General features: G+C 44.5%; 1 protein-coding gene across 1 annotated transcript in view; it reads right to left on the bottom strand.

Moving 5' to 3' along the window:
* The window catches only part of LOC142591315 (4-pyridoxate dehydrogenase-like), a 67,180-nt gene extending 47,788 nt beyond the window's left edge, over nucleotides 1–19,392 (bottom strand). Inside the window, exons 1-2 of the mRNA XM_075703642.1 lie at nucleotides 19,303–19,392; nucleotides 4,200–4,272 (exon numbers count right to left, since the gene is read on the bottom strand). Coding sequence (XP_075559757.1) covers nucleotides 4,200–4,272; nucleotides 19,303–19,392 — 163 coding nt within the window. The remainder of the gene's footprint in view (nucleotides 1–4,199; nucleotides 4,273–19,302) is intronic.
* Nucleotides 19,393–19,768: the final 376 nt, after the last annotated feature.

The raw sequence follows: 19,768 nt of genomic DNA, 5'->3' as shown, positions 1-19,768 counted from the left end.
TCATGCATGATTCTATCGGGGCCCGGGGCAGAGCTCCGACATGCTGATAAGGAAGCTTTAAGTTCGGCAATGATAAAAGGGCGATTATAAGGATCGTTTGGCGTGCATTTCCGATTCAGAGGCTTGAGTTCTTCTATTGCTTTATATTTAAGGAAGTTCTCTGAATAGTCAGTGGAGCTAGACACGCGCTCGAAGGGTTCACCCAGAGCATCAGCCTGGTCTTGCAGGGTATCGCCTTGTGTGTTTACCAAAGGGAGGGAGTACGTTTGTCGCCTTCTTATGCTATTTACCCTGTTCCAGACTTTGGCCTCATCTGTATACGTGTTGATACCCGATAAAAACTTCTGCCAACTCTCTCTTCTGGCCTGTCGGCGCGTTCTCCTGCCTTCGGATTTTGCTTTTTTAAAGTTAATAAGATTCTCCGCAGTGGGAGAGGCGCGTAGCAACCTCCACGCTTTGTTTTGTTTCTTACGGGCGGTCCTACATTCGTCGTTCCACCACGGGACGCGCCGTTTGCATGCGAAGCCACTTACTTCAGATATGCATTTAGATGCGGCATCTATAATGAATGCTGTAAAGTACTCCACAGCAGCATCGATTTCCAAGGAAGACATATGAGCCCACGAGATACTAGTAAGAGTTCGGAATTTCTCCCAGTCAGCTATCTCAATCTTCCACCTAGGAGCCTGTGGTAGATATTCGTTTTCTTTATATGTTCTTAGTAGTTTGGGGAAGTGGTCGCTCCCGTAAGGATTGTTGTTAACTTCCCATTCAAGGTCGGACAGTAGTGACGGGGAAACTAGGCTAAGATCTATTGAAGAAAAGGTTCTATTTGCGAGAGAGTAATATGTGGGTTCCTTCTTATTCAACAGGCACGCACCAAAAGAAAAAAGGAACTGCTCAACAAGACGTCCTCGCGCATCTATACGAGGGTCGCACCACAGGTAGTTGTGTGCATTGAAGTCGCCAAGAACCACATAAGATTCTGGCAATTCATCTATAAAGGACTAAAATTCATGTTTGCTTAGTTTGTAATGTGGGGGTATATAAAGCGAGCAAATAGTTATAAGTTTGTTTAGCAGAAGAACTCGCGCCGCCACTGCTTCAAGGGGCGTTTGTAGCTGTAGGGGTTGACAGGCTATACTTTTATGATTGACAATCGCAACACCACCCGATGATTCGACGGCATCATCGCGATCTTTGCCAAACGTAACATACGTTCGGAAAAAGTTTGTGTGTTTGGATTTTAAGTGTGTTTCCTGTAAACACAGCACTTTTGGATTATGTTTGTGGATGAGTTCTTGCACATCATCAAGGCTTATAAGAAGACCTCTGACGTTCCACTGAATTATTTGTGTATCCATATTTAAAGTAAATTGGTGCTGTGCATACAGAAAAGGAAGTGATGCCTTATGTTAAAGAGCTCTTTCGAGGCCCTGTAATCTGAGTCTTGCCCTTTCTGGAGCGTTCGAGGGAGCCTCGCCGCTCCTTAGGCGCTTGGCGCGCCGTGAGGACAGGTGTAGTGTCCATTGCCTCTTTTGAGGCGGGTTTGCCTCTTATTGCCTCTCGTGAGGCAATAAGGGTTTGCAGTTACACACAAAGATTTTATGAGAAGAATGTTTTGATGAGACAACAATTGTAGAAAATGAGAATATATTGCTTATTCCTACAGAAACTACCATATCCTCACACAAATGTCGCTATTGCTGAATTCAAAGAAATAATATTGCCGCATTGTCTTATCATCTGATGTTTCGAATGGCGGGTCGTCCAAATGCATTTGTGCCGATCGAGAGCCGCTTTCACTTATGACTTGACGATAGCCGACTGTACTCACAGCTATCGTTGCTATTGCTACTGTAGCTTTACCTTAGCCCTTGTTTCTACCTGCTGGTCAGCTTCACTGGCACTTCGTTCTGATCGCTACACCGTCACAGTATGTAGCAAGATATTGAGTTTCAGTTTCAGTGTGGCTGACAATATTTTATCACATTTGTAATTGCCCAAGAAGCCACTCAACAAAATAAATTTTGCAGTATTCAGCACTATTCCTTTGTTTAGAACCATAATCAGGGCTTTGTCATTCCTGGAACAATGTTTTGCTTTTAAATGGAAGCTGAAGTGTCTGTCGAATTCAATAAGACGCTCATATACGGATGCGGGAACGTTATAAACCATGAAGTAAAATTTTGGGGGGGATTTTTCAGTTAGGAGCGACGTAATCGTCGGTCCAAATGGTGCGGCCACTCCGGCCCCCGTCGAGCGCCGCGCGCTGCTGCTGACGCTGACGATGCGAGCGGAGACTTGAAACTGCGGCGTAGAGACGTCAGCACTGGTGTTGCGCTCCTTCGCTATCTCCGCGACCGTGCCTGACCGTGCTTGTTTCTGCGTGCGTGCCGTCATAATCTGCTTTGCTCGAGCCTGCATTCCTTTGTTTGTGTGTATGTAGAGTTGTATGATTGACATACGCAGCATCAATTGAATTAGTGGGCCGATCCTGCCGGCGTTCTGTGCAGCCTACGGTTGCACGAACACCAGCGGCAGCGACGATGATTCGATGTTTCATTACTTCCCGCAAGACAAGAAGCTTTCGGCTAAGTGGAAGGCTGCTGTCATTCGAAAGAAAACAAGCGCCCAAGAAGAACAGTGCGGTGCTCTAACCACTTCCCTGACGACGATTACTACCAGAGTTTATCAATAATGCGTGAATGAGTGAGAGTACGACTTGCTGCTAGCAGACTTCTTAACGCAGCGCGAAAAGGTCGCGGCAACGAACGCACAAATATGGGACGAGTGCGGGCGGAAGGACGGTAACTGGTCTTGGAAGGCCTTATAAATACACGAACTCGTCCAAGCCTGGATTTTGATTTACTGCTTGCTCCTTCGTGTTAGCACGCTGAACGGAAGGTGCGTGTTTATCTCCCACGCTTGACACAAGTTTCGTCGCAAACCGCCGTTAATTTTCTATTTACGCGTGTGTTGTGAAACGCCGTACATGCAGCTACCATAACGCAGTGCAAGTGTAAATTTTGCATGTGTTTGAAAGCCGGCGCATGCCAGGACGCTGCGCTCCCCCTTAACCTCACGAACAGAGAGAAACCAGTAGTCTCCGGCTCCAGTTCGAGTAGCGTGCGGATGGTGCACTGATGAAGGTCACTAGACGGGCTACAAGAACCAGAAAACTTTTCCCGCATTTAAACCGTCTGTGTAGATTGCCGACAGGTTTGGGGAAGCGCACAAATACCGACGATCGCGTCCCCGCTTACGTTCCACGAGGAGACATGCATGAACATAACAGTTGCAGTTGTTTCAACGAAAACGAACTCATTGGATCGCTGAAAGCAGCTTTGCAAAAAAACTTACTCTCCAAAGAACATTTCTAACACAAGGAGATGCTAACACTTCGCTTTCGTTCGAGTCGAAAGAACTGCTTGCTACCAGCATCTCTTGCATTTTCGAGAGGCCGGCTCCTCGCAATCGGCTCGTACATGTGGAACAACGCCGAACTCCTCAGAGAAACGCAAGCTGTCGAAATTTACCACTACCGTCCCAGCAAAACAACAGCGCCAAACCGCCTTGCACCATGCTTGATATGTAGCAGCAACGGTCGGTCCAGACGAGCACCATTGTTGACGTCACGAGCAGCCGGACCAATCACAGGCGGAAACGAGGCGTGCGAGCTGCCCCGAGTCTGCTGCTGCAGTTTTTGTCGAAATAAAGTCTGTTTGGGCTTTTTTCGCTCAATTTCGATGCGATATTAGAATTCGGAGGGTTGAAAACCATTACGTACAGCTTTTGGCTCATTTTGTCTGGAAAACCCTTGAGCTTCGCTTTAGCTGAAAGCTTCGCACGCACTCACAGTTACGTCACTCCCACAACTACCTTTTCAGATAGAAGCTAAAGCACGTTATTTCAATCTCCACAATAAACACGAGACATTGATAATGGTATGTGCGAATGCCCAGCAATTCAAGACAGAAAGGAGAATTAGCGCGTTGATGACAGAATAGTAACCTTGTTTTAGTGTCAGGACTAGATTTACCAATGCCGCGTTATGAATCTATAGGTGCATTCGCACGTAATCCTTGTGTGCATATATATCTTCCCAATTTTTATCTCGTCTGCTTGTGCAGTGTTTTATATAGAGAACACACCCTCAGCAGAACGTGTCTCTTTTTACAGAAAAAAAGCGGTCTTACCTATTATGAAATCATAGCTCGTTTTCAGTGGTGGCGAAGCTTGATGCTGCCTGTGCTGCTGCTGCTCTTGCTGCTGGGAAAATGTATGATGAACAAGAAGCCATGTAAGCAGGCTTGCTAAGAAGGTATATTTACGGAAAACCATACTAATTCTTGATAATGTCCCTTCTTGAAAGGAAACGAAAACAGGTTAGGGACAGCTAGTTTGAAAACATAAAACGAGAACGCTCGGCTTCAATTGTATTGAGCCCCGTTCTTGTGATGTGAACACAGTCGAACTCTATATCAGTCCCAAAGGAGGCTTCCAATTTATGTCGAAGTTCTTCTGACGTCATTTTCACTTAGAATTAAGCAAGTAGCATTATTTCGTCATGCTCATCGGCTGTCAAAGAACGACCTAGAGCAATTACATGCAGTGTTTAGTGCTGGCTAATGGTATCAAATGATTATGAAAAAATTTACATCATGTTCCTTAAGACGCTCTTTACACTGCAGAAGTTGAAAACGCCAAATAAAGTTGTTAGTCATCCGGTCATCCGATACAACTAGCGAAAAATTACTGTCATTCTAAACCCCAGTGAGATAGACGACTGTTGCTGGGAGTGCACTGATTGAGATTAGACGTGACTCAGAAAGAGGTGGTATTTCTGAGTTTTGCATCCTACAGACTAATGTGGAAAGGCTAAGCCAAATTCCTGCGCCCACTAAAGTTCCTGGAATTAAATTGTATGTGTTCAGCCATGCTAGAACTCAGACTAATGAAAATGCGAAAAACGCTCTGTTGGTGTGTTGTGTATACCGCAGCTTCCAGCTAACGTGCATCAAGTTTTCAAAAAGAATGTAAACAACATGTGGACGCTAAAGAAGGCAAGATGACGTACGTGAACCCCGCAGGGACGCCTGCGTCAGCACTCATTTGGTGCGTTACGACAGCACAGACTCGAGTGCATGGGGGTTAAGCGTTCCCGCGTGTATCCGTGCGTGGCTTAGCCATGTCCGGTGAGAAGGGGATCCAGGGGATTGAGCCGAAGCCATGTTTGGATCTTTAAGGCCTCAGTGGAGGCTACGCAACCTTCTTTTCTTAGCTTCAGGTAGACGGGTACTGGTTTGGGCTAGTTGGTTAATAATCAATGTTCTTTTATTCATTTATTCATTCAAAAAGCTCACAGGCTCCAGTAGGAGTATTGTGCGAGGGGGACAGGGATTATACAATATATATCTTCGTAAGTAAAAACATTACAAAGAAGTGATAACGAGTATATGAGACGTATACAAAGGTACATTAAAGGAGGTGACGCTACATAGTGGTTAAAATTAAATTATGGGGTTTTACGTGCCAAAACCACTTTCTCATTATGAGGCACGCCGTGGTGGAGGACTCCGGAAATTTCGACCACCTGGGGTTTTTGAACGTGCACCTAAATCTAAGTACACGGGTGCTTTCGCCCCCATCGAAATGCGGCCGCCGAGGCCGGGGTTCGATTCCGCGACCTCGTGCTCAGCAGCCCAACACCATAGCCACTGAGCAACTACGGCGGGTCACATAATGGTTAGTGGAACGCGATATACACTATCGGAATGAATGGCGACATACACAATGTAAAGGTACCTCATTTAACACCGTCAAATTTTACAAAAATTATTGTAAGGGTACATCTCTTGACATTGCCAAATATAGACGTTAGCGAGAAGCGTTTACATAATTAAGAGTAAATTAATGAAAGCAACTTGTCACTAAAGAAATAGCGGTTACTTCGTGACCAAACTTAACAGAGTCGTGAATGCGGACTACATTATCAAGGAGACCATTCCATAGTTGTATTGCTAATGGTACCGCTTTCGAATTAAGGCGTTTGTGTGCCCAAAGATACGTTTGAATAAGCTGTTTTTGTGCAAACGGCGAGACGTTCGTAACAGCTTCGAGAGAGGGAGGGCGGTTTGGTGCTGACGGCACGTTATTTTATGAAATAGACAGATTAGAGCAATCGTTCTGTGTGATTCTACGTAGCGTAAGGACAGATAACGCTAAATATTAGTAAACCTGGGATCACGGCTTTAATCTTCGGCGATAATACACGCGGCACCATTTTGAACACGTTCAAGAGGGTTGATTAGATAGGTTCGCTGAGGTCACGAAATTGATGACGCATATTCAAGTTGAGGACGGACGAATGTTAGATATGCTAGTGATTTGTTCGAAGTAGGAGCATCGTCAAGGTTTCGTTTGAGGCAGCCGATGGCGCGTGATGCCTTTGCTGTGATTTCATTTATGTGAGTTGCCCAAGGAAGTTTGGGTGAAAGATCCATGCCAAGCTACTTGTAAGACGTGTGTTTTAAGTGGTAGTTATTGAGAGTGTAGCTAGAGGCTGAAGCTGATTCCTTGCGGGTGAAGGCCATTAGTTTACATTTATTGGTATTAAGAGGCATTTGCCAGCGTGAGCACCAATTAGTTACGAGATCCAGGTCCTGTTGGATGGATCAGCTGAAAAATATTTTACGGTACATTACGCTATCGCCTGCAAAAATTCGCATGTTAGAGGATATGCCCACTGGCAGATCATTAATGTAAATTAAAGATAACAATAATGACAATAACACTTTCCTGAGAGACGTCGGAGGTGGCACCACAAAAAGGAGATGAGGAAGAATTAGTCATGGTGTATTGTTTACGGAAGGAAAGAAAATTTCTTACCCAGGGTAAAGTTATGGAATCTAAATTAAGGGACGAAAGTTAATATATTAGAGAACAATGCGTAACGCGATCGAAAGCTTTAGAAAAGTAAATGAATATGCACTTTATGTCTAAGTTAATATCCGTGGGCATGAGTAAATTATTGGTAAATTTTAGGAGTTGTTTGACACATGAGAAACCTTTTTTAAAACCGTATTGGTTCAGGAAAAAGTTACTGGATTCTATAGGTGCGAAGCGATGTTTGAAGCAAGTACATGTTCAAGTAATTGGCATGGGAAACTCGTTAAGCATATTGGACGATAATCACTAACATTAGATTTCTTGTCTCATTTCCATACTGGTATGATTTTCCCGATTTTACATTCATGTGGTATTTAACTCCTCTACAATGATTGTTGAAAGATGTGGGCAAGTATGAGACTAGATACTGGGCTGCTGCACGTCCAGCTTTGCATGTCAAGTAGTGCAGGTATGCTACGTCCTGGACCAAAATGTAATGGCTTGATCTAGTGCCTTTCGTGCAAATGCTTTGCAAAGGTGCTTTCGAGTGAGTGAAGATTGTCCATTGTAATTGAAGTTGCCGCAGTACATATTTCAGCGCCAGCTTCATCGCGCACAACTCTGACAATGTTGATGAGGCTAGTCGCTCTAAACGCCATCGAAATGTCTGGTCAGTGGAGGGAACGAGAATACCACACAAAGAACTATGTTGCGTAGAGGAGCCGTCAGCAAATTTGTGCTTCGTAGTGGAGTACTTCTCGCTCGTATAGGCCAGCCCTGTCTGCAATATAGCGGCTTAAGGCTTGTTCTTATTGGACTCTATTCCAGGTATCTGCTTTCGAATGTGTGGAAAAGACAGCATCCACAGGAGGAACTGTAGTGGCATGATCTGTAACGCATGATCAGCAAGCATACATGAAACACACTACAGTCGTGACCCTTCCGCCACTGAAATTTTCACCTAAAGGTAGCATTTTCTTTTTTGTTCAATATATTGAAATCATGGCGTATATGATACTCTGGAAATGCTGAGGCCTAGTACGCAATTTAGGGGACATGAATGATATTTTAACCCTTGCAGCTGTGTGCCTTCAGAAAAGCAATCCGGCTGCAAAAAGCACCAATTTCCTAAAAGGCTGTATATCACGGCTATGAAAAGGCTAACAGGCTACCGGAAGTTGATTCTATCGTAGGTCTAAGTGACATAGCATTCACAGAAGGTCGCCTTTAACAGTTCTTCAGAAGCCGCTGTCGTCCCCATTTGAGCCTACAAAATTATCACCCTCTGCTTGATCTACATCCCGCCAAACACAAAGTTTGCTGTAAAACATCTGCAACTAATTGCTTTCTGATAGCAGGTGACCTGAACTGTCACAACAAACTTTGAGGGAGTAAAAAACTACGAGGCGCATGCCCACTGCCGGGATTAGATGAAATCAAGAGTTCTTTTTTTTTAACACGAAAGTTGTTTTATGCCGGAGTCTATCACAACTTGCTGTAACCGATGTGACGTCGGCGCAAACGCGTAAGATATCCTCTCTAGACCGGGATGGCGCCGCCAGCTAGCAGCAGTGAAGCGAAGTACTGAATTATGACACTAACGAGCGCGACAATGAGCGCTTCGGTAGCCTCAGCGAAGCGGAGGCTCCAACGCGGTGTACACTGTAAAAAATTTCCGCCATTTTACGGAGGATTTCTGTAATCATAAGGAGGAATTGCATGCAAAAATACCGAAACTATGTAGTATTTTAACAATGCGGCAAAAGCGCCTGTTAATATACGGAAATGCTCCCAGTTTAATATTTACGCACATTTTCACTATAGTAATACAGCGGCTGCACTGTTTTGCACGGACCAGACAGAATTCCGTATTTTTGTTTTGCGAACATACGTATTTTTGTGAGGAATATTGTATATATGTACACGCTGTCTGAATGAGCGCTTGTACTCACAAAGTTTCATCTACCAATATTTTATTGAACACGCAAAGGGTAAGCATTAGGAAGATATACGTACAAAATGTGAGAGCTAGCTTTCTACCAAAGCTGCAGTAACAGGTCGTATAAGTATATATACGCATTCTCTATTGCGGTCGCAGTTTGCCGCGAATACGGGCCTTGTAACGCTGATCATATTCGCAGATATATGCGTCTTTTTGCAAAGTTCTCAAATTCAGCGCTTTGTAGTTAATAATACAGCATATATGTCTAAGTGAACGAAGAGCCGTGGGCATACGTGCCTATGTAAACAAACTTGCGGCACTCAGGTGCTGGTGCACTGGCAACGAAATTGGTGCTCTACACTAAACATTGTACACAATATAAAGTACTACCGAAACGCAGGGAGTGGTATAATAACCGTAACTGCGTTTACATTTAGCAACGAATGGTCTCAAAGGGAACTGGGGTCCTATAGATCAAAGTACAACTGTCGGATGAAATTTTCGAATGCGGAAAGCAATTAACCAAGCGTGAAACGGCTTTGCTGAACTGCAATGTAGTTGGTTTAACTCACTACCATTATATTTCCAAAATATCCCGTCTCTGTCAATAACTGCCCATTCAATGAGACGCATCGATTACGCATAATCTTCACTGTTCATGTGTTAATTCTTGCGGTTAGATGTAATCGCAAACACTTGGCGCTTCATCTTGGAACATGACCGGTCAGAAAGGACGTTCTTATACGGAAGAATAAAGATCGCGAACATGCACCGACATGTGTGCAAACTACGGGAAGGCGACTGAAGATGAAGGACCCAGTAGCGTGCATAGTGTACTGTCAAAAAGAAAAAAAAATGACGGAAAGAAGGATAGCCCAGTGCCGAGTTGTAACGATTCAAGCTTTATTTATTTTTGAGCAATAATGCAACGCCATCTGTTTCATGTACTTTATCCAGGGTGAATGTTATGACCGAACTCATTATCCACCCGTTCATTATATGCGCTAACCAGCCCAAGTTATCACTAAACTAGAGCTTATTGACGCATCGCAGTGCACTGCTTTGCACTACATTGCAACACAGGGGTTTGCTATCCGCAGTAGCAAACAGTTTGGTTGACCTCCCTGCCTTTCCGCTTCTTTCATACTCTCTCCCTTCGTATGAAATGCACCACCTTGCGGGAGAGAAAGCGTACTCCTCTTTCAGAATTCAATTATTTGTTAATCAATTATTTTGCTTTTCCGGTCACTAGAGCACAAATGCGAAAACGAAGCCGATTCTGTTCTGCTCTCCGCAATCACAGAGTGCGGCACCAGGGGGCAGCGCGCGTTGCGCTTTTGCCGGGAGCTGATGTCGATTTAGACCATTAAATTTTGAGCTTACACCTGTGGAAATTACTGCTGAATGAAAGCCCACCCAGGGGAACTCCCCATAACATTCTATTTCATTATAATAATGCTGAAGCTATGAATAGCATTTAAACTTAGGCTTGTTTTAAAAAATGACCAATTTTCTTGTTCAAGTATAACAAAGGTTCCACAGGAAGGTAGAAACTTAAAGCCGTCAACAGCAGCGTGAATATAAACAGCGCTCAACGTTTCGCACTCTTGCACCTGGTTATCATATTGTCCATCCCATTTCTTTCCACAAACTGTTCTTTACTATTTTATGGTCATACGCAACTTCATTTTAATGTCCTTATTCTTTGATATTTGGTCAGTATATTTTTCCTTCATCGGCTTTCAACAAAATGTGTATTCATAATGTGCCTTCATTTAGCGTTTACACTGATCTTAACCAGGTGCATCTTTATGCAAAATTTATTTTCCTTTATCCTTCGTTGCCTTTTTCCAAATCTGCGAAGAGTTTATCTTAATACCTATTTTGACTTCTGGGAAGATCAAGTTTACTGGATGAATGACTGCTTACATGTGTACATCGTTTTATGTTTTGGTCACCCCTACTCTTCGCAAGCACTGACAGCAGTGCTCATACGCGCTCCATCACAATGACCACTGTTAGGCACACCCTTCCTGCCTTTATTTTAACAATTTGGCTTCTCTTGACCTATTATATGCACCAGCTTCTTCTCCCCCAACGAGGGTAGGGGTCAGTGAGCTATGCACAAATAAACACTCTCAAGGAAAAGATTTGCTATCCTGATGACAAGTACCTATGTCGAAATGTTGGCTACAGCAAAATCCCTTGTTGGAACAATGTTGGTCTACGTACATGTTTTTCTAACACAGAAGTTACTGCTTTGTTGTGTTCTGTGATTATCATTTTCTGCCACTTTCTTTAGGATGGAAATTTACGAATACTATTTATTTCTCCTAACAGCAGCAAGTTTATCCTTGCGAGGCGTTTGGGGTCAAGAACAACTTTCACCAGAAAAAAGTGCAAGACGAGTCATTGCATAAAATAATGCTGCTTCTGTGATCTAAGAACTTGAGGACTGAAATTTTGCACCTTTCTGTTCTGTATATATTCTATGTAATGCGTTCATATCACAAAGTGCAAAGCGTTTTATCTCTGCAGCCATGTCAGTGTGTTGGCAAGACAATTTTCTCAATGGTGACCTGCTGCTTCGGCTATGAGCTGCCTTCATGACATTTGCTTTAAAGGAGATGTACTATCGTGGACAAAAGTACCCTGGAAGTGCGAGTGTCAACCACCTTGCATCTCTGTATTCAAGGCCGCTGGAAACAGTGGGTCACGTATGCCAATTCCGAACGCAGATGTTAGCGCGGTTGATCCCAGCAAATAGCGCACCAATAAAATTCGGTCGATTGTCGCGCGCCCTTGGCAATTTTGTCCCCGAAGGCGCGTTCTCCAAACAATGGATATGCTCTGCAAGGCGAAATACAAAAACACCTGTACTTTAACGGATATAGTACACATTCAGCATACAGTGTCTTTAGTTTTCTGAACACGGGAAGCACCTGTATTTTAACGTTTATGGTACAGGTTCAGCATACAGGGTCTTCCATTTTCTAGATAGAAAAGCACTCGTCTTTTGTATTATGGTCTCTCTGTTACAGCTGTTCGTTCTACGGAAATGACCGTTCTTTATTTACGGAAAAAGCGTTCGGTGACACATCACCAGCAGATCTTCTGTAAAGTAAGGCAACTTTTTGTACAGTGTAGCCTGATGTAAGTAGTGTAAGCCTTCAGCTGAGGTGACGACGCAGTCCTCGCACATGGTCTGCCTTTCGTGTCGGATTCGCCTGTGACACCTCCTCACCTACGGAGTGCAGCTTTAACATGCGTAAGCAGTGCTTACATGCTGCCTACTGCTTTGCTTGTGATGGCATCAACTTATAAAACTGCTGAGCGAAGCGGGTCAGAAAGGCAACAACGCCGACGCGCGAATCACGCTTTATCCGGGCAAAAAACACGCCAGCGTGAAGCAGAAGCCCTTCTCGCTTTCGTGGCACACGCTGCGAACTCTGCCACTCACATTCCTGAGGCTGAGTGCGTCGCATCTCAACTGGCTGCCCAAGACACTAAGAAGCCGGACGAAAATGCTCGTACCTTCGCCGAAGCTAATCGGCAGCAGGACGCTGATCATCAAAAGAACGCCGTGCGCTAAGCAAACGTGCGACATGGTCACCGACCCGCACATCGTGCGCCTTTTGCTGCAGCGGACCGCCAGTTGACGAATGTATTTGGTAACAACCCCTTCAGTTTCGCTTGCTCGCTTTGCGAAGGTCTTTAGTTAATGGCGGATTTACGCATTTTCCCGGTGCGTGCAATGCAGTATCTTAGCACAATACTTACTTAGCACAATTTTTTATGTAGCATAGACAAAGCGATAGATGCAAACCTTAAAGACCTAGCGGTAAAAGTGTTCCTCTTTGTGGACGATTTCTTGGTTATAGTCGAACATAGTGTTTTGGACGTAAGAGTGAATGAAGTCTTAAAAGTGTTTAAGGACAACATCCAAGGACTGGCTTTCACTGTTGAGTTGCCGAAGATTCGCAAGCTACAGTTTTTAGATTTGGCGTTAATTTCTACACCGGACCACGTTTGCTGCTCATACAATCCACCATAAGAAAAACCCTTGTTTAGTTATGATTTGGGACACTCTAAAATTGTAAAAATTGGCATAGCTTTCTCGTGTCTGAGGGCGGCCTTAACTAAGCCTTGCCCGGAAAAAATAAAAGAAACTTTCAGCCAACTGGTTATCAGACTAAAGAATGATGGATATGAAAAACATGTACTCTGTACATCTGCTTATAAGTTGATTCGTTATGTGCGCAATGGCTTTCAGAAAGAGCGCAACAGAAAAGAGATTGACAGCAAAAAAATTGTGTCACTACCATGTGCACACAAAATTGCGCATAACTTAAAAAACGTAGGTGGCAGATATGGTCTACGAGTAGTTTTTTCAGCGCCTAACAAACTCGGAAAAATATGTGCCGGACTGGATCGTAGAGCTTCAACAAAAAATGGTCGTAAGTGCACAGTCAAGAATAAAGAAAAACTTGTCGAGTGCAGGTCATCTGTAGTCTACTGTTTGCCCATATCGTGTGGAAAAGTATACATCGGCCAAACGGGTGGGTGTGTAAACACGAGACTTTTGGAGCACAAAAGGTCACTGGGGGGAAACATTCATTCCCACATTAAGGGGCACTGCTCACAACATGAGTGCTGGCCGCTTTACAATGATACCACAGTTTTATCACACCATAAGGATCAGCTAACCAGAGAAATAATCGAAGCCTTTCATATTCGCAAGAGGGGAGAGGGTTGTATCAGTCAGCCATCTGTACATCTAAGCCATGGTGAGGTTGCCTTTTTGGAAGTACACTAAAAAGAAGAGAAAAAAATTGTGTAATAAAAATGGTTGTTAGGGTTGCAACAAATTACGATAGCATTGCACACCATGATATATAGGTGCCATATCTTTGACGCCCGAGTATGCGCGTGCAAACGATTTTTAAAAAATGCCTTTAATCTTGCCTTGATTTTGTTTGACGCCTGAGGGTGCGCAGGTATATAAATATGAAGTATGTGTTCTCAAATAAAATAGTTGCGAGTGCAGCGAGTGTCGTCTTTTCCTGTTTGTCTTCACTGTGTCCGTGTCAGTGCGCTGCTTTACCAGCAAAGTATGATGGTCTCCGAAGGATGTCTCCCTGTCGCGGGTTGTTTGTCGACATTCGCTCGTGTGGTAATTCTCGAGGATCCCTGTGCAGTCGCAGGGGGCCACTGATGGCTACTTGCAACTTAATTCTTCATGTATAATAACGAAGTAACAACATTTTTGAAGACGCGTTTCACTTTCGTGTCCTACAGATACCGCTGAAAGAGGGATCAACCGTATTCTTTCCTTTTAGTGCTCTCACTGCACACGACTTCACTAACGGAAGTCCTCACTTCTTGTCCGTTCCCATGAGTTTCAATAGCACATGCCTGACACTTGCACACGAATCCTGAGCACTTGGAACTATCTTGTGCTTTAATAATTTCTCGTGCGCGCTTGCTTGGGAACCAGTGCTTTACCGAGAAGCCTTGAAATTCAAGTTTGCACCTACGGGATACCAAATCGCCCACAACCAAGCGTTGGTATTGTAGCTTGTTTGGAATCCGCACAGCGCGTGTTCATGTAAGGAAAATTTAGGGAGCTCACATAAAACATATCAAAAAGAAGGTTGAGCAATATACTAAAAAAATCTAGTATGAAAAATATATTTTGTTGTCTAGCTGGTTCCATAATAGTAAGGCAAGTATAGTTGTCTGAAGGAACCTGGCCAAATACACTAATGTATGTTGAAGGTTTGTCTCACGAGTACCGTGTCGTATTTACGAAAGAATGTCTCCGCGGAATGAAACGTCAGTGACAATGAATGCCCAAATTTGGTATTTCTTAAAACGAGGACGCTTTTAACGCCCCGAAACTACACGATTGGTGATGGAGGGTGTCGTCGTGGAAGGCTGCGGAATAATAAACACCACCTAAGGTTTGATGAGGTGATGTGCAATAAAAGCAACGTACACAATTTTTTTTGTATTCCGCCACCATAAGGTATTGACGCCACTGCCATATTGAGAACCTGACCATAAGCGAAAAATTTTGCTCGGGTGCTGCTATCTAAAGACACGTAAAGAGAGAATTCGTTTGTTTGTTGCATTTAAAAGAAAAACCTAAAATCAAGTGACTGCTTATCGTGAATTTTTAATTTAGGTTTTAAATTCTCTATGAAAAATTGACAAAGATCAAAATTTTTCAGAAAGAAACTATATTTTACAACTCTCTAACTCAGCAATGAAAAGTGATGATATCACAATTTTGTGAATTGCATATACTAGTACATCTAAAGCAGACAAAATTGATATTTTACTGATGAATCTAAAAAAAAATAGTAATGTGAAAATACAGCTTTTGCAGAACCCTGTTACACAGCGCAGCAACTTCACCTAAAATATAAAATTGCAAATCGAATTTGTCCGCTTTGAATATTCTAATGGGTGCCGTTTACAGAACCGCGATATCTGTTCGAGATGCAGAGCTATTAATTTGTAAACTTCGTGCTTCTATATTTATAAATTTCTGATTTTTTGAACATCTTTAACAAAATTCAGGCTTTAAACCTAAATTGCGCTTCCACCTGTCACGAGATTTGAACTTTCCCTCTCATATGCAGCAAATTTGATTAATGTCAGTCCAGGGGATTATCTCAGAAAAGCCTTTTTGCATTTTACATGTACTTAAATAGACTGCGTCGGAGTTGGGCCCGCGCTAGAGGTTTCTGTTAGCTGTGCTTAGCAGCCCGAGACACCAGCTGTTCAGCCGTGGTGGGGAATCGAAAGGAACATAAAAGCATCACCCGAGTATAATCATATGAAACTCCGTAAGCAACGCAAAAAATTCCTGCTCCAAGACAAATGTAGATATGAAGATTGAGTACTTTACATTCCTTGAAGGATCTTCTGCGTCGCTCTCGAATCATTGACGTCATGTGTTTCTTTAGCTCATCATGTTTGTTTACCTCCAATACTTCCAAAAGCTATCGTATAAGGACACTTGAGGCAAGCACCAAGGCAGAGCAAAGCTAAGCGCATCAATCGCACCAACAATGACGTCAAATGTGCACAACCATTTATTTGCGAATAATCTATTGTTTTCATTGCTGCCATAGCACATGTGGCCATTTTTGTTGTAGAACCATATGTATCAAGCGCATCTCGTGAGTCATGGTAGAAAACGACCTAAAATGTCGAGTGCAATGACTTATTGAGATAATGCCAAGGCGCTTACAGATAAGTGAGGAATATTAAAGATGCGACGAACGCTTGTTTCTGCTTTCAAGAACCTTGGTGTATGAAAAATCTCCTGAAGTGAACGTTGAAAAATTCGGCAGCATGTTACACTCCTGCAACGCACGAAGCGAAGACCTGCTGCAAAGGTGGTAATGCATTACGTTATGCGATCGCAAGGGTCAGACTTCTTGCAAGACATGACGAGCAGCAGTGTAAAGTAAACGCATGGCGCTGTAGGTCGACCTCCTAAACGACACATGCGAGTGCCTAATGCACTACCTAGAGGTTCTTTAGTCCTTTCTTTCGTTCCTCATTTCATTCTTTCTTTCCTTCGTACTTTCTTTTGTTTCTTCATTCATATTCAGCACTGACATCTTTACTTGCTAACGAGAGTGTTAGCATAGCTTCCTAGATAACTAGGAGGCTGTGGTTCTAGCCATTACTGACGATATTTTTGCATTGCTGGACTAGACGCCGCTTTTTTTTGCGGGGGGGGGGGGGGGGGTATGAGCCATTGCAACGACCCCATAAGGCTTTCGCCTCAAAATATTCAAATGTAATCAGGGCACATTTCTCTCGTTCACAGAATGCTGACCGTTTGACAGGTTAGCAGGCATAATTTTGAAAGAAGTCGACTACGTTGACTGGTCAGAGGAATGCAGGACATCGGTGACACAACTGTCCCTGCTGAGAACAAGGTATACATTTAGTGCAACGCTTGGTCGCTGTAAAGGCTGTTTATAACAGCGCTAAATAAAAATATCTAGAGAAATACGAGTTCGTGGGCGAGATACAATTTTTAGTCCAACTCAGTACAACTGAAATTATCAATATACGCATTTGTTTCGTAGAAAACAGCTACACTGAACCTTACACTCCGCTGATTTCTCCCATCCCTTCTCGTCTACTAATCGGTGGAACATCATGGCCTATATTAACATTAATAAAAATTGCGTTGGAACTGACCATAACAGCAGATACAGGCCAACGTTAATAAGACACTAGCTGGCGAAGGTAGGCTTATGATGAAAAATAGCACGTGCAATAGAAAGTATATGCGATACGGCCCGGTTCTACCGTTCTGCCCTTTAAGACTGCCCTTTGAGAATCAACAAACCAAGTGATTCTTTAAAAAATAGTGCCAGTTGTGCGCCCTGGTGCCTCTGACGCGGCTGCAAGTGCCGCCTATCTTCTTCCGCTGTGAGGCAAGACTGATAGGCTACCTGTTACGTTATACGTTACGTTATACCATTCCTATGATGGATGGAAACAACGTTATTTTAAATCCGGCAAAGTTTGAAGAGTCGGGCTCAGGTCTTTCATGAGGGGACTTCGAGGCCTTGCTTCGTCGCCGCCTCTCGGGCCTGCTGGACAGCCCACTCCTGTGTCTTGAGATTGGAGCTGCGAAGAGCGGCGGCCCACTTCGACGCAAGAGCCTCCGGAGCTACTGCCATTGTAGCTAATATAACATGACACTCCCACAACATGTCTGAGAGCGTTGCTCTAGTTTGCAGACATAATTTTCAAAGACCACTCGGGTATTGCGCGGAGAAAATGTGCCGCAATCGCACCGGACTGGGGAAGGTTTGCGTCTGCAGCTGTCGCCAGACGACTGCCTGGCGACGTTTCAGTTTGGCGTGAGGTGGGGGTAGTAACCGCCTGCCTAGCTGGTAGTGCTTGCTGATGTCATTGTACCTGACCAAGCGTTCTCGCGTGTTTTGAACCAGGAGTTCTGAACTCGAAGAGGTGGTCTCCGATTCTTCGCGGCGGGTCAGTTCTCGCGCAGACGGGTGTGCTACCTCGTTCAAGTTAGGGGGCCCTCATCGGTGGGGGCGGCGACATGCGCTGGAAAGCACATGAACGCGGTGCTATCGAAGTGCTGTCGACCAGCTTTTCTTAGGATCTGGAGAGCTTCGGAGGAAATGTGTTCCCGCGCGTAGTTGCGAACTGCGGATTGTGAGTCGCAAAGAACTACCTCGCAGAGGCAGTCGGTAAGCGCAAGCGCTATCGCTACCTCTTCCGCTGTTTCGGGGTATTCGGTCGCGACACTAGACGCGTGCGTAAACCGGGAGTTAACGTCTACGACTACCGCCGTGAACCGGTGTTCTCGTGTGTATTCTGCCGCCTCTACGAAGCGCGTAATTCTCTTTCTACCCAAGGAGCGCAGCAGAGCCTTGGCACGGGCCTGGTGTCAGCCCAGATTATATTCGGGGTACATGTTTCAAGGGAAAGGGGAGACAATCAGCGTGTCGCTGAGGTAGCGTGGAATGACCTGTTTCTAAAAATGTTGGCGTGGTAATTGAAGCCCAGTTTCTGCAGGATGTACTGGCTCGTGGCTGTCAGGGACATGCGCTCCAGTTGAGAGGCTCCTTGCGCATCCACGATTTCCTCAAGCGCGTTGTATACCCGCAGCTTTAGCAGACGAGCAGTGCTTGTGGACTCCGGTAGACCAAGGTTGATCGTTTATGTCTAGCGTTCAAAGGTGTTGATTTTCTGCCTTTTGGTGACATTCCAGTTGAGGAAGGCAGCCACACAAGTATTGTGACTGATTGCGAAAGAGTGTATGAGGCCCATGACGCTGTTCTCCTTGATGCCCGTGTGCTTGTTTGTAATGCGTTTGGTCAGGCGGGTAGCCACTGTAACCTTACCTTCGATTTTACGGATAGCTTTTATGTTTGGCCCGTTCGCTGTTATAGGCACGCCGAGGATGCGTATCTTCGGGACTGGGGGAATACAGGATCCGTCTTGCGTATGGAGCATTATATCGTCACATTGGCGTGTTTCCCCTGTAGGTTTGGGCAGGCGGCGCGGGTGGTAGAGGAGCAGCTCCAATTTGAGTGGAGATAGTTGGAGACCTGTGTCTTGGAGGTAGGTTTAGATTGCAGAGACCACTGCTTGTAAAGTGCCGTCTGACCGTCACTGCCCTTGTAGACCCACAGGGTGATGTCATCTGCATACAAGGTATGATGGAGGCCGTCAATCTCGCCAAGGTAGGTCGTGACAACAAGCATCACGAGGTTGAAAAAGAGCGGGGATATGACCGACTCTTGAGGAGTGCCGGTGCTTCCTAGTGCATGTTCGTCGGATGTCATGCTGTCGACCGCGAGGGTGACTGTGCGGCGCGACATGAAGTCTTTGATGTAGTTGTAGCTTCGCTCGCCCTTGTTGAGCTTGTTTATTATGCTCTGGATTGCTGCATGCGCTACATTGTCAAATGCCCTTTCCAGATCTACGGCGAGGATGGCCCGGGTGCCGTTAGTTGGGTCATTGATAACCTGGTGGTAGAACTGGAGCATGCCGTATACCGTACACTATACGAATTTTGCAGAACCTTAAAATATCACACAACACCTAAGGTGAACATGACCAGCGCACACTAAAATATCACACAACACCTAAGGTGAACATGACCAGCGCCTCTTCTTCAAGAGCGCACGTTGGAACTGCGGTACCTAAAAACATCTTAGTGTAAGATATTGTAGCCTAGTTTTCTCTGCAGCAACCGCTGCGGCACTAAAACTATTTGCCTTCTAGGGCAGTTTATTGCCATAGCCATTTACAGATATCTTAAGCGAATTTGCGCCGTTGCCGTCGCCATCAAGCACCATGTGAAGTCCAAGTGTCATATGATCCAATCGCACGCCGTATGTTGGGTATGCGAGAGAAAGTCGA

Source organism: Dermacentor variabilis, chromosome 8, assembly GCF_050947875.1.
Source record: "Dermacentor variabilis isolate Ectoservices chromosome 8, ASM5094787v1, whole genome shotgun sequence".
Lineage (NCBI taxonomy): Eukaryota > Metazoa > Arthropoda > Arachnida > Ixodida > Ixodidae > Dermacentor > Dermacentor variabilis.
The sequence above is the reverse complement of the archived record's forward strand: the minus strand, read 5'-3'. Positions and strand labels throughout refer to the sequence as shown.